Genomic DNA, 15,319 nt, shown 5'->3' with positions numbered 1-15,319 from the left:
AAATGGATGCGAATTGTGTCATTAGGAAATGAGATTTTCCCGTGCAGTTTTTTGCGCTTTTCATTGAGCTCATCCTTTCCTCGGTCGTTTGGGAATGTTACAAGTAAGGCAATCGGTTTACCAACAGAACAGATCCATTTTCAGCGAATGAACGGAAAAAGTGCAGTGAATCGGTGCTCGCGTTTTTCTTTTTCTACGCCGTGTGTCTGTCGCAACCGTTCCCGTTCTCGTTGCAAAGACGTTCTGTAACGTTTTCTTCAATGGTTGGTTTATTTCCTATCACCGGTGCCGGGTTCGCTTATGTTGCTGAATAAATTATGCTAATATTGCAGCACTGTTGCCGATTCGTGGTGTTGTGGATTTTTTTTGTTTTGCATTTTGCATCCTCCCCCGGAACATATGCAAAGTTTTTCTTTCCCACTTCTTTTTGAGACTCCAGTGAGGTGTTTTTTTACAGGTATAGGTTGGAATGTGCTATATGCAGAAAGTTTGAAGGAAATGATACTCCGGGAAAAAAATCTCTCACACACATGATGATGGAGTGAATATTTAAAGTTCATTGGAAAGATTTTTATACACGTTTTTTATGTTGCTCTTTGCTGTTTCTTTTGTAGTACGAGGAAAGCAAACTGCACAGCAACACATGTCTTAAATTTAAAAATATTCCTAAGGAAAAAAAAGCGTTATGAGAACTCCATCATATCCTCTTGTGCTGTATAAACTGTAAATATTTTGGATATCAATTTATGAAGTAAGCTTACCACAGCCCGTCTTATTACAGTTTACAACCCTTAAACAATGCTTCCACCGCCTAGATGTTCTGATTTTATCAACAGACGCAAAAATCGCAGCTCGTTGTAAAATCTTTAGCGACCGAAGCTGATAGGAAAACTTTCCATCGAGCTCGTCGTTTGCTCCTTGCTGTCTCTCGCTTTCATTCGTGGAACTCGACAGGCTGGTCGGCCCATTGTGTTCCTATCTTACCGTATCTTGATGTGGGTTATGAATTTGTAAACATTCGACCCAATAACCATCACTTTGGTGAGCCTGATGGATAAGAATTGAATATATTCTCACCCAATGGTTGTTTTTTTTCTTCTCTCAGTTGGCACAACCAGAGGATGGTGGTGAGTTTTTGCATTAAAACCAGCATATTATGAGTGTTGTGATGGTGGTGTGTGTGTGTGTGTGGTCTTGTGTGGCTCGGTGGTTGGGGATGATGAGGCTAATGGTGAGCAAAAAAAGGAGCAATCGTGGTAGTGAAGAACAGAATAGGGGTGGTGTGTGATTGAATGACTATACCCTCAAAACGAGATGGTACTGAAAGCGTTATCTTTACTGGCTGAAAAGGTGGAAGTCTCGGCAACGGTAAGCATGCCGGTGTTTATGAGCAAACGGTAGCGATAAAAAGGAAGTTCTGTTGAGACTTTGCAAGTTTATGTTTTACAGATCCATCATAACAAAATGACTCTTGTAAGATTCCTGATCCCGGAACAGAATACTTTTATTCAATAAGTGGCTGTTTAAGCATGTGGTGTTTGAATTTACTGTTTGCGCCTAATGTTAGGCAATCCGCAGCACACGAACTTTAATAAAATCGATACACTTCTGCTTTAAGCTAATAAACACAAATCAAGACGAGAACCGTCACCCGAAAAGACTTACCATTAAAATCAACGAATAGTCCGTGATGACTGCCACAATCACTAGCAGAAACAGCCCGAGCCCGAAGCCGGCCCGGTGCAACGCGTACGGTATACCGATGACGCCACTGCCGACGATTGAATTGATGTAGTTGAAGGAAGCTTGCGGTAGCGATGATAACGTCTCGGTAGCTTTGCCCTGGTTCGCATCACGCTGGAAAAGAAAATGGACAAGAAAGGCGATAAACCATGCGGTGAAAGCTATCCGCCGGGCTAGACTGGCCAGGGCGTAAATTAGGCTGAGGAAACCGTACATTAATGAGCAATTACTTGGAAGGATGGAGGATGTAATCTGAAGCTGGGAGAGCGAAATTTGATTTGGGAGTATGTAAATAAATGAATGTTTATTTATCAAATTTTTATATTTAAAATTTACTCAGTTAAAGTTTCATTATTAAACAAAGTAATTAATAAGTTCTGCAAGTGCAGACCGTTCTATTTATTCATCAAAAGCCTTGCCTCTCACACCGAGAGCAATTGAAAACTAACTCCGGCTCCATTTTTAAGCCAAAAGCCAACATTATTCTAATGAAGTCTCAGGCGACATCAGCATTCGTTTCCCGGTGACTGGGACAAATTATTTATTCATAACACTTCCGAAACGTTTCACCCTCGTTCGAGGCAGACCTCCCCGGGGGGGCAAAGAAATGATTGCTTCGCATGCGGCAACAACACACACACACACACAAAAAAAACGCCCCGGCAGAAATGGTTTGGTTTGTGCCGTACCGACACACACACACTTCTGGTTGCCGGAAGAGAAATTGGCTTGAACTCAATTAATGAAACGTCATGTGCATGCGGGCAGACCCCCAATACGTGTCCTGGGAGTAGACGAGTGTGTGTATGTGTGTGTGTCACAGATGGTGCAGAAAATAGCTTAAATCGACATATCAACAGCAAAAAAGTCCCCGGAAATCACGACCGATCTAACCGTGGCTAAAAATCGATCCCACTTTCCGGCGTCGCAAATGGAAGCTGCAAAAGTGATGATAAGTTGACGAGTACAAGAAATTGATAAACGTATCCTTCATCAACGTCCACTGCAAATGACCGGGACAAGAAGGGTACGGGCTCGATCACCGCTCGAGTGGACCTTTTAAAGTTGTGTGGTCGAAGCCACACTCCGCTTTTTGCATCGTTTGAGCAAATAAATGTCCCGAGAGTGGAAGAAAAAACCGGATGGGTTTTTTTTTGCAGAAGCATATTTTTCTCCCTCTCGTTTTTATCTTCTCCTGCTTTCGTGGAAGTGAAAATGAGAACACAAACAAGCGCACTCAAATTGTCGTGTTCATCAGAAGTGTTTGTTGAATGATGCTTCGCAGCAAAACTGCTTCCCTTCGCTTCTTATTTATATTCAAATGAACTTTGCTTAATGTTCACGGGTCCAGCTTCCGGGAATCGTGGGGCGGTAGGAGGGTCTGGGAGGAAAATAGTAATGTTGACGAGGGAAATTTTGATGAAATCGTTATTTGAGTACCTGCTTCGAGGAAATGCTCATCGGAGGCAATAAAACAAAATTAGGGTTGTTGAATTATTTGCCCAGGAATGGAAGGCGTTTGTTTGGAATAGGTGGCTTTTTCGAGCATTCAACCAGCATGGCGTGCTGACTATTCAATCAAATGTTAAGCTTATAATTAAATGCATTTAATGGATTGGGAAGGCAGCAAATGGAGGTATAATTTTCGCCACTTCAGAAATTGCTATGAACGGCGCAAACACTTCAAACTATTTACCTTCACCAATGAGTTGATGTCATCGAAAGCGTTCACTTCAGCAGAGTCGTCACTTCCCTGGAACAAAGAGAGGGAGAGGGAGAAAAAAACATCAATTGAAATGGACGTTTAAACTCGTGCCCGAAGTGACGGACGAAATGGAGATTTTGAAGCACCGAATGACACAAAAAACGAGACGAACTATCACACGCTGACGGCCACACTAGCTGAGTTGAGTGTGTTTTTGATACACGCGGATTGTAGTTTATTCTCGGAACGCTACAAAAGGAAAGTGCTGGCTCGAGTGGATCGAAATACAACTCTCCGCCCCCCCCCCCTTAGCCTTCTCGTATCGGCGAATGCATGTATAGTGTGGCGAAAAACCAATTTCACCCAAGTGAAAACCGGGCAAAGCGGGTTGAAAGCCAGCCCGACTCGCAGCTGTGGCAGCTTTATGTTTACACTGATCTACGACTAAGAAGGATCTGTGTTTTATTTTCCCATTTTATGTACCCCGGGGGCTGTGTAGTGTAGTAAGTGTTTGTGTGTTTGTGGGTGCGTGTGTGTGTGCGATGTTAACTTGGCCAAACACTTCAGCACAAAAGGATGATGTGAGCTGCCGCCAGTGTTTGCGATCGGGTTAAGCAGCTAGTTTTGTGCAATCTTCCGTACCGAGGCACGTACGGTGAGCACCAGGCGCCTCCATCGAAGCCTGGTCAAGTACTGGGCGCCTCCATCGTGGGGTGCGTGGGCTTTGAACCGCAGGGTAATCCTTGTGACTTACTTGCGCCAATCTTCACACCCCGCAGGCAAATTCAAATCCACGACGCTAACTGGGTAGCCGGTAGCCGGGGCTGCTATGAATATCAATTCGGTTTCGGTTCGGATAGAGCAGACAGCCGACGAACGAACGTTGGAGGATTGAACGCTTGGAGGCACGAGAACTGTTGGGCCTTCTTCGCGATGATGAATGTCAAAGTTATTCCTCTTGAGACGTGTATGGGTATGGTTCTTTGCACTAGTTCCGGCCGGGCCGCACGAGAGGAAGACAAACCAAGATGTACGTCCTTTGATTAAAGCAACAAGCGAAGTATAAGACGCATGTGTGAAGGGAAAAAACTGGAGGAAAATATTCAAATCTCTCCATCAATTTGGAATCAATATTTGTTTTAGAATTCAACATAAAATAAAAAAAATCATAAAAACGGCATAATTTTCATTTTTAAACAATATCTCAAAACCGACTTTTATGAATATGAACAAAAATTATTAAATTCCAAATTTCCAGTAAAATCCCTATCAGTCTTTCATATCCATACGTGTTATAGCCTTTTTATCCCGGACATATCAAATAGAGTATAAATTCTTAATATTGCGTACTGCATTCCATCACCGTCCCAGAGTCTTTCAATCGGATTCCATAACCGTTCCTCAAGTAAGATTCCTGATGTCCTCAAGTGTTTGACCACAGCTGATTGCCAGTAGCCACAGGACGTGCTATGAATGCAAGCAAACGAACCCGCATCTGAGCATCTTCTACTCACTGCCAACCATTGTCTGCATAAAAGGTCTACTTTATCACGTGGTCCCTGTTAAGGCAGGGGAAAGCGGACCCTGGTGTGCATGGAAATTTATAAAGACGGTTGGCATTCTTTCGCACCCGGCAATAACCCGGCCCGGCTCGAAATGAAACCGAAGTTCATCTAACACCCCCTGAAACGGCAATGCCAGCCGATCGTGACGTCATGGATAAACGAAACACAAAAGCTATTCAAGTTTTCCCATACGTCAAGAGCTGACGTCTATGGAAATTATGGTTGGTTGAAATGATTTTTCCTATTTTTGTGTGTGTGCTATCGCATTGAACTCAGCTTAGCACGCAAACCTTTTGTGAGGTTTTCGGGTAATGATTTCACGATAGATCGTTTGGCATTCCAGCAAAAGAGAGATACAAATATGGATGAACTCAACAAAGCGTAAAAAGACAACCATCATCCAAGACGACAGGCCATCGTCACCCTGTGATGTCGACTGGACTGTCATCTTCGTGATGATGGCAGTGAAGAAAAAACTTTTCCCTCCACTGCTTTTGAAAAGCAATTGCTGCAGGGGCAACAAAGTACAGCACGACTGTGGCTAGCCGTGGGTAGTTGCTGATGTCCAGTTGAACATTTATGTCGTCCCATCGTTCTGTGTGTTCGTGTTCGTACGTTTTTTTTTGCTGTTGATCAAAGTCCACAACAAGAACATCCTGACAGCCGCAGCGTTCCTATCGTTCTGCCTTTTATGTGACGTGATTACTACGGTATTATGATGCGTGAAAACGAAGCAAATGTTGGGACGAACAGACAAAAGAAAAAAGCTAAGTACGGCACGACACGAAAGCAAAGCGGGTCATTTCCGGTTCGAGGTCTCCGACTCTGGTCGCTCGACAAAGAATGGGAAAGTTGCTTTGCGGTCACGCAGTTGTCGTCGGGCGATATGAAAAACCGGCCGTCGCCTCTCTCGAACAACCCGCAGATAAGAATCGACATTTTAAACCCACCAACGAATCCTTATCATGTGCGGTTCACGTACGTGGGTTGACGTGTGGGTTATTTTTGTCAGTCAATGGGCTCCGATGGATGGTTGCTTTGCTCCCCTGTGTATCATAATCGTAGCATTCGGAGTCATTTTCCACTTCGCATCTTACAAGAGCTTTTTTTTGGGAACGCTTTTTCCTCGGCAGTACTTCAGTTTCCGGGTAATACGAACGAAACATTTGTATTAATAAAACACACTCATATGGGCGTGAGTGTATGAGTGTGTGTGTAGGATGGTATTGTGTCCTGGCCAATCATCGCAGCTTGATACCCGCATGACGTCGTCTTTCGCTCCCTGCCTCTCTCTCTATCTCCTTGGTTCAGATGAATGATGAAATATGTTAGCAAGATTTATGACCAAATTGATGGCGCACCATTTGATAGCTGAAGGGAATAAGATTAACGTTACGCTTGCCTTTTTAATCGTTCAGCTCGGAGCGCTAGAATTGATCAATGGTGGGCGATATCAAAACGATCGATTTTCCCTTTTGCTTTGAAAGGGTAAACGTAAGATCAGAGAGTTTAGCTGATTTAGTCACTAAATTTATAGCTGCCTGTGGCGCCTAAATGTATGCAATAACACTAACATTGTGAGTAATTATAGCAATATCTCTTCCACAGTAGAATATAAGTGGGAAAATTATGAGCTCAATCGAGATTATTTGTAAGAATAAAATAGTTAAAATTTGTTGGCAAGGATAGTTTAGTACATCAAATACGATTGGATGAAAATTATCTTCCATAATAGTAGAACATAAAGGTCTTAAGGACTTAAAAGTTAAACACATAAAATTTATAAGAGAACAAGCTTCCCGAATGCAACAAATGCTACGAAAAATATTACATCGTACATTTTCATTTTCCATTTCATATAAAATAAAAAAATATTGGAATCTTCAGTTTTTTACGCAACCAACGCTTTTCGATCCAGATTTTGGATGATAAATTTAGTACGCCTTTTGCAGACAGCTTCTTTATTTATATGCAAATTCCAGCTCTCTCCATTCTGCATTGCATTTGCTGCTTGCAAAAATAAATTCAGTAGACGAAACACCCCTCAAACACTGAGCTCATGCATTGTGTAGGAACAATCATAAAAGATGGTATAATATAAAATGAAGCTTCATTTCTCTAGTTTTTCGCTCAGCCTGCTTTTCTTTTCACCTTGGCACAACAGGTCGATATGGAAAAGGGTTTTTTTTGGGGGAGCTATCCTTCTCACCGAACTGGATATGCTAGTGTGCGGCCGGATTTTTCGGTAGCCGTTCGATTTTTTTCTTTGTTTTCATTGCAAATGGCGTGAGAAAAAGCAACATCACACCGTGCACCGTCGACCATCTGACACCTTGGACAAATATTTGTATAACTTCTGCCAACCGAGAACGAGGCACAGTATGTGTGTGTGTGTGAGCAATTTTTGTGTCGCTTTGTGGACATTATGTCTCTTGAGCTTTCCTGGGAGATTTTCCCCTTCGTTTTTGTGTGCACGTACCGGAGTCGGTACGCAGTTCACCGTGCAGATGTAAATCGTCCCACTCAGGGCGGTGAGCGTTGTGCAGCTCTTTTGCAAGGAATGATAGATCAATTGATTGTGCAAAGGATGGTGCTCGTACGCCAGGACGTACGTCTTGCGAAGTATTTGGCTCTCCGTCACTGGATGACGAGACGGGTTTTGGTTTGTTCCCGGTGGATGATTTCCATTCCCAGGTCGGTGCTGGAGTGAGAAAGAGAGAGAGCGCGAAAGAGAATTCCTATAATCCGCCAACCCTCGTTTCTCCGGGCACGGATTGTACCGGGCCAGGAAGACGACTATCGCTTCCAGGTATTGCAATCAGTAAACTTCCACACTTACGGTCGCACAATGGGAGCATTTCCCGAACGGATCTCGGAACGGTTCGCCCGGTGCCCGCTGATTGCAGTTTGGTGTGTGAGAACCGTGTCAGCCGGTTCCAGGGTCATCAAGTAGTTATTCACGCCAGGATGAGCATTTGTGCCGTGGCAGCAGCATCACTGGCTCACGTACCGCTGACTGATCGTGAAGAATTGCAGTTCGCCTTTCGTCCACACGGGCGAACGAGAGCCATTTTTAATACTCGCCGGTTTTTACCCCGAACAATGTATGGTTCGATTGTACGGAATGGAATCCGGTTTGAATCGTACGGAAAATGTCTTTCGTTCGCAAACCGGATCGTCTTCCAGCGAAAGATGCATCGCGTTGGTGCATCTCTATTGATCGACGTGCCTTTCTTGACGGGAGTCAACATGGAATCGTTTCCCTGCAGGTACTTCTGAGCTTGAATCTAGTTTCGCATCCTTGAAGGGGGAAAAACGGATGTGTTTTGTGGGTGAGAAAATAGAGCGAGCTGTTAAAATCGTTCCTCTGATTGCCACAAACCATCAATCAGGATTTGGTACGGTTTGCCAGTAAAAGATCCATATCATTTTATTGACTAGATTTCAAGTTTATGGCTTGCGATCGAGCTGGATGCACACGGCAATTGTGGGTTGCAATCGTGCAGCTGAATGCAACCGGTAATCGCTATTTATGTCATGTTTAATGAGTCTCGTTAACGCAAAATCATTATAAACGGGCCGGAATGTAATTAAACTAACTCTTTGATTATGATGCTTCTTTCTAATTTCGCCATTCCGAGCGAATCGTTTCAATTTCCCGGAAGTAGCTTCATTGTGCCTGGTTTGTAATCATGTCCCTGGGCTTCAGTGCTCGAGGACTGGCAATAATGAAAGCAGCAAAATAATATTTAAGCCCAGCTCCGTACCGACCGTAGCCCGTGGAGGAACGATTATTTTTCCCCATCGGGCTTTTCCTTCCGCTTGGCCGGCATCCATTGCGCTCAGGCGTGGCGTGCGATTTAATTGCATTTTTGATATCGGCGTAATTAAATCGACTTGTTTATTGACGGACGCGAGACGAGCGTGAGAGACAGAGAGAGTGAGCCTTCGGGGTTGTCTGCATTGGCTGTGATTTTGTTTCAATTCTAGGAAAACGGCTCGGTACGGGTACATAGAAAATGGTTTGTAGCAGGGGTAGAATTTATAGCTTTTAATCACCGGTCATCGTTTACCGGACCGGTTGTCGTTGGGTTTGGGGATTTATCCTTTAACCCATTTCCAAAGTGACGGGTGACGGTGCGCTATCTATCTTTGAGGAAGGAAATCATTATTGGGGTGTAAGTACAAAAAATATCCAGGATTAGGAAGGCGGTCAGCTGAGGGTTTGCAGAAAATTATCAAGAAATACTAATGAGGCTGGTGAAGACTTGGATGGATTTCTGTTTATCTGTGTCTCTGTTATAAATTCCGAAAGTGGTACTCTAGCACCTTGAGGTATTAAATAGGTTATAAAAGAACGTGTCAGTAACATATCATAATCGAACCCGACCGATATAACACTTCATAAAATTCATAAAGCTCCTTCATAATCAGCTCAGATTTCTTTCTATCTAACTAGTTTTCTCGGCTGTGAATCGGTGAGCACAACACCGAATTAATTTATCTTGCACACCACGTAATCGACCACATAATCCTACCCGAAACGGACCCTGGCGTTAGGTAATCGTGTATCATCCTTTCCCCGCCCGGGAAAACCACAACGCTCACCGAGATACGGATGCAGATAGACCCTTTTAAAATGGTTCAATCAGCGGCAAGCGAGAGGCAAACCAAATGATCGGGTTTCACACCGTCCGAAGGTTTAGTGGTAAATATTTTATGCTTGAGGAAAAAGCCCCGCAACCAACAACACGAAACCAGCTCAAAATGAAATCGTTTGTTTCGAGACAAAATAGTATCTCACACACGAAAGGCTTCTAATGAAATCTGTATCCAATAACATGTTGCTTTCCAGTCCTGTTGGGTAAGCCTGCGGAGCTAGTTTTCAGCAGCAACTTGCTCCGAATGCTCCGATTTCATCAACCACCAGGCGTCTCCATCGCAAGCGCGTGCGAGCGAAAGGATTTGCACCGGCACGCCTGAAGCTTTGGCTATCGTGCTAGTAGTATTGCTACGTCCCGCTCCCATTTTTGTCACCAATTGTAGTCACGATAACTCTTCTGTCTCGGTTTCCGTTGAATTGGCTAAATCCAAAGTTGGCCAAAGCTGTTCGGGGGAATGGGAAAAGAAAATCCGAAAACTCAATTTGTATTCATTAGGCTACCGGTTCGCTATGCCGGCTTTCCAGGGTGGGGGGCTTTACGGAACGTCAGCTCGACACGAGAACTCTGAATGAGTTAATTCATTTTATTTCGCTGCCGGGTGTACGCGCAGTGGGCGCGCTCAAGATTTGGGCGATGGCGTTGGTTTTACTCCTTTTTACCATAAGAAGCAAAGGCAGCTCTGTGAGGCTGCTGCGTTGATTTGCTAGCGGCACGGGTCTAGATTTTCTGCTTCTGATGTTCTTGGCAGCAGATGGTAGGACGACGATTGTGAAAGATGTCATTCGTCTCGCAGCTTTCCAGGAGTAGTTTTCCTTCGTTCGCTTCTCCTCGAGGAAAAAAGGATAAAGAAAGATAGCCATTTTATTAGCTCACGTTCACCAGAATTGGCTAGAATTATTCACACGATGCATATTCGCTCGCACACTAACATGAGAGCTAGAAGTGCGTAAAATGGTCAAACGACCCTTGGAAGGGATAGTTGATTGAAAACGCTTTGGCAAAGGAAAATTCGTGCGTGATACACAGATTTATTAGGAAATGGCGAAAAGAATTAGATATTTGCTCTTCGTGAAAGTGAAAACAGCTCTCGGAGTCTATCTGATTGAAATGTTCATAATTCCATCAAAACGTGATGGTGATGATCGTTCGAAGCTTGTGACTTCTCACCAGTAACAAGCAACGCCAATACAACCAAAAGCCTCCGTCAAAGGTACGAAGAATATCCTTCTATCGTATCTGGCTGCTCGAGCTTAAGGGGGGAAAAAAATAAAAGCATGACGTTGCGAAACGTGCAAAAAGTCAAAGGTACGATGGAGCAAATGTTGAATGAAAAGCGTCGTCTCACCTTAATCGGCGTGTTTGGCTCGTTCAATGCACCGAAGCGCGTTTTATTGCTTTTGCTTTAAGGTGTCTGCGGGTCGATCGAACGCACGGACAAACGCCGGTCAAACACATTAAGCAGACGTTATTGGAATGTAATTTATACCGTGCACACGTACCGGCTGGTGGTGGTGGGGCGAGAAAGAAAGGAAAAAACGCGCGCAAAGCATGACACGACTGTCGAATGCCACCGGGTGAAAGAAATGCGTTGCGAAAACGGTTTCCGCTGGTGCCAGGAAGGAGTGCTGGAATGTGAAGAATTTTCACGAACGAGTTTATCTCGGTTCTGTGGCTCTCTTTCGCGCAACTCAAACCAACGTCTTGTTCCCCACAGCCGTGGTGGACGATTTTTCCACTCAATTAAATTATCGATTCTTGAACTTCAATTATGTGTTGGAGTTTCGTTGTCGCGCTGGCCAGCCCGTCCCGACCTCACAGTCCTTTCATGATGCTGTCAGATGCTTCCTTATGATGGTGTGAGCGTGTTTCCTTTCTATTTGGAACATTCTTTTGCATCACTTCCCCACCATCTACACCACTGGCCCGTTTCAAAATTGAATCGTTACGCCAGTGAATCCAGGAGTGAGGGCTGGTATTTTTGGTACATGGTATAAATGAGATATTTTCGGAAAATGTATGAATCTTCACGAATGGGAGTGGCGAAAATATGAAAGAAATTGTTCCCGGAACGTTTTTTGTCAGCTTTTTTGGAGCAAACTGGGCACTAATTGTAATTGGAGTTCATAAGGCGTTTGGAGCGTAATTGTAATTTAACTTCGAAAACGAAGACTGAAGTTTTTTTCTTGCGATTCGTTTATTGGGGGAAAGTTATTTGTGATGTTCGTGGTTCAACATGCTTTATAACTATTCGGTAGTCCTGATTTAAAATGAAGCGTATTTAAGCTTTTTAAAATTTACTTATAGCATGTTCTCTATTTGGAATGGGGCGAAAATAAACACTTTTTCTTCTTTCTTTAAAATTTAAGGATTTACAAGGCAAGAGCTTGCGAGTAACCACCTCTTCCTTATTGTACAATATAAGAGCAGATTTATGACTTAAAATTAAAACCCACATCACACCGCACTCATCCAATCACGGCCTCACACTCCGCTCGCGTATCCCCCGGAGCAATTTATCACCCGGAGAAAACCAAACAAGCAAGCCACCGGCTGGAAGTTGCCCGGGCGGACTGACAGATGACAGCTCTGCCTCAACACGGTGCGTGTGAATTCGTTAATGTCAAACAATCATTGCACACCGGTCCATCATCATCCTCGTCGGCGTTGCTGGTGTGAATGGTGGGAACTGAGCTTTCGTTCACCCTGTTAGCTAGATAAACGATTCATTCAATCAAATGGATAGACAATGGATGGCACATCAATGTCTAATGTCGGATCGTGCGACATGTTGGAAGGTGCTGAAAAATTTACGCCCGAAAGTAGGCAAGCAAAGCGGCGCACGGGAACACAGGACATCAATTATTTAATGCGTAATCGGTACGCTTTTCCCCGTGGCTTGTGATCTTTGGACATCTTTCTCTCTCTCTCTTTCAGGCGACCAGGTGAAAATCGTTTGGTTTAATGCTTATTACGAGTCGTCCTTTTGCTTCCAGTTATTCCTAAGCTTGCATTAGACCGGGTATAATTGAGGCTGCCGAGGCAAAGCGCATCGAGCGGGCCGTTGAGCACACGCATCCAGCCAAACTTTACTCCACGTGGAATGGAGATGATCATCGTTAGCAACACATCACCCACCTTCCGGCGGCTCAGTTACAGCTCGTTTATTTTCTGCCCAGCAGCAAAACGTGCGTGTGTTTCACGCTCGCGGCTCCAAACGCGGTGATTGGGAAAAGGAACAGGGGGAAAAAAAAAGATCAGGCAAGCAAAAGTTCACAACAACGCAACCGACCGATTTGGAGAAAGCTTCAACCGCACCACCGGTTCGGTTGCCCGCAAACGCCGGTACGCAAGTTTATTTTTATGCCTTTGTTTACAAATCGTTTTATGTGTGTGCCCGACAAATTGTCGACCATAGTCGGACGTTCCACTTGTAAAAAGGACGCCCGAGCGCGGTGAGGAAGGTATTATTTTGGACCGTTGTCGAAGGACGAACAGGACCAGGGTACGGTGTGTTCAGTTGGAGCACAGCAATGATTACGCCGGGGTATGTTTTAATTGGAGTTGGAGCGGACAGTACGGAAGGTTTGACGGGTTATGTAAGTGGGCGTGTAAATTACCGGTTGAACCACGGGCGGAACATCATTTCACACTAAGTTCCAACCGGAACCGATTGTTTACGGCAGACGGAAATGGGTGGGCGCGCATACCGATCGGGGTGCTAATCGGTTGCTCAAACCCTTTCGTGAGCAATGGACGGAATGGGATTGATTGTTTTTTAAATGTTTTATCGGGATTTTGCTGTGAGCATGCTGCGAAGGATTAAATATTTATGAGGCGAGTTTACACGTCATCGGGATTCATTTTATAACACTTAATATTTATTGGTTCTTAGTTTTTAAATTCTAGCATTAAAAAAATGAAGTGAGAAAGAAAGGATACAATACCGAATTTCTCAACAAATGTTCTCTCACACCAGACGACATGAAATCAATCATGCAAAAGCAACAAGAAAGCATGACTTTTTTCGATACGTTAACGTAAGCGATAAGGTTAGCGAACGCGTTCGGAGAAAATTGGAAGGCGTACAGGAAGTAGTATTGAGCGTGCAGTTGTGATCCAGCGCGTGTGTTTTACCACTTTTCCCTGACAACTGAGCGTTAGTGAAGGCGGTGGTGATATGATAGCAGCATCCACATCGACAGCAGACAAATGGATGGTTTGTATCGATAAAGCCAGCCTAGCTTTAAGAGCAGTCACCGAGAATGTCGAGCACCGGTCGAACAAAGCGATAAAGGGATTTATTTGGGCGATGGAACTTGTTCTTACGACTTTTTTTCGTTGAATGGTGGATGTTGTAAATATCTTTAAGTCACCTGCTGATTTCCCCCGAGACTTTAAGATCTCAGGAAAAGCTTTTAGAAGCCGTTTAAAAGAAATAGGGTTGTTCGTTTTGTACGCATTTTTCATGCCCTTGAAGACGAATTCTAACAATTTAACCTACGCGATATTCGGCCAAGTAACGTTTCCTAGTAGTCTGGATAATTTAAGAAGCAACAACACATCCATCTCTATCACTCCAGCAAAGTTTTTTCAAACCTTGATTTCTATTCATGTCACATTGAAAGAAAAACTCGGTAAGAAAAACATTTTCCTGCTTTCTGACGGCTTACACTCACACACACTCACACAATATACCATGATCGATAATCGTTATGCCACCTGCCGTAACCGAGCTGTGAACGGTGTGAAAATCCCGAAATTCAATCCCCGACAGCGATACCCGATGAGTGATATCCCGTTTTCCGATTGCTTTCGAGCGTAATTTCCCTGGTGTCATTCGGAACAGCACGCTCGGATGGAGCGACGGGTCGAAAATGCCTATTGGAATGTGAGAAATGTGCGCGAAAAATATTTTGGAGGAACTTTTTCTTTCGGAAGGCAAGAAAATATAAGGAAGGTATCATTCTCAAAACGAGAGTGATTTAATCGCGATCTAAAGAACGTCTACTGAACCTTTTTCAATTTTGGCATCGCACCTCTTTTAAGTAATGGGGTTCAAGTTCTTTTTTACCAAAAGTTCAACATTAACCTTCATGTCAATGTGTTCTTTCGTGAGACCATCGTGGAAAACATGAATGAAACCGTTCGCCATCGATGTTCATCGAGCTTTACCTATCTCTCTCTCTCTCTTTGTGTCTCTTTTTCCATCTGTATCGTTTCTTCTGACCAACACGAGATTAAGAAAAAATCTCCTGTGGGAACCGACGGTAAAGTGGCCACCGGGTTTTGTTGGCGGATGCCAATGATTTCAATTATGGATTATTTACTTTCACTTTGCATAGAAATGGCAGCATTAGGTCAAGGTGGATGTTTGCGTTCCGTTCGTTAGCTTCCTGCACTTTTTGCTCACTTCCGCTTATCTTCTTCCCGTTGCTCCACTTGCCTGCCTCCATGCATTGATCATGGGTATCGCATCAAGGAAGCAGCAGCTGAATGGAAACGAATGGTACTCATGGGAGAGATAATGGAAATGGTCAGTGTTAAGGCTTCACTGGCTGCTTGCTGATGCTCTCCTCATCAGCCTCAAAATGTTACCGATGTTGTCTTTTGAATGAGCGAATATTATTGAAACAATTTGGATG

At 43.9% G+C, this 15,319-nt stretch overlaps 1 protein-coding gene across 1 annotated transcript in view; it reads right to left on the bottom strand.

The window, feature by feature from the left end:
• Window positions 1-15,319, bottom strand: part of LOC118513041 (putative sodium-coupled neutral amino acid transporter 11) — a 28,923-nt gene that overhangs the window by 9,620 nt on the left and 3,984 nt on the right. The window contains exons 2-3 of the mRNA XM_036058333.1: window positions 3,440-3,496; window positions 1,666-1,857 (exon numbers count right to left, since the gene is read on the bottom strand). Of these exons, the coding sequence (XP_035914226.1) occupies window positions 1,666-1,857; window positions 3,440-3,496 (249 nt within the window). The remainder of the gene's footprint in view (window positions 1-1,665; window positions 1,858-3,439; window positions 3,497-15,319) is intronic.

Source organism: Anopheles stephensi, chromosome 3, assembly GCF_013141755.1.
Source record: "Anopheles stephensi strain Indian chromosome 3, UCI_ANSTEP_V1.0, whole genome shotgun sequence".
Taxonomy (NCBI): domain Eukaryota; kingdom Metazoa; phylum Arthropoda; class Insecta; order Diptera; family Culicidae; genus Anopheles; species Anopheles stephensi.
This window is presented reverse-complemented; position numbering and strand designations above follow the sequence as displayed.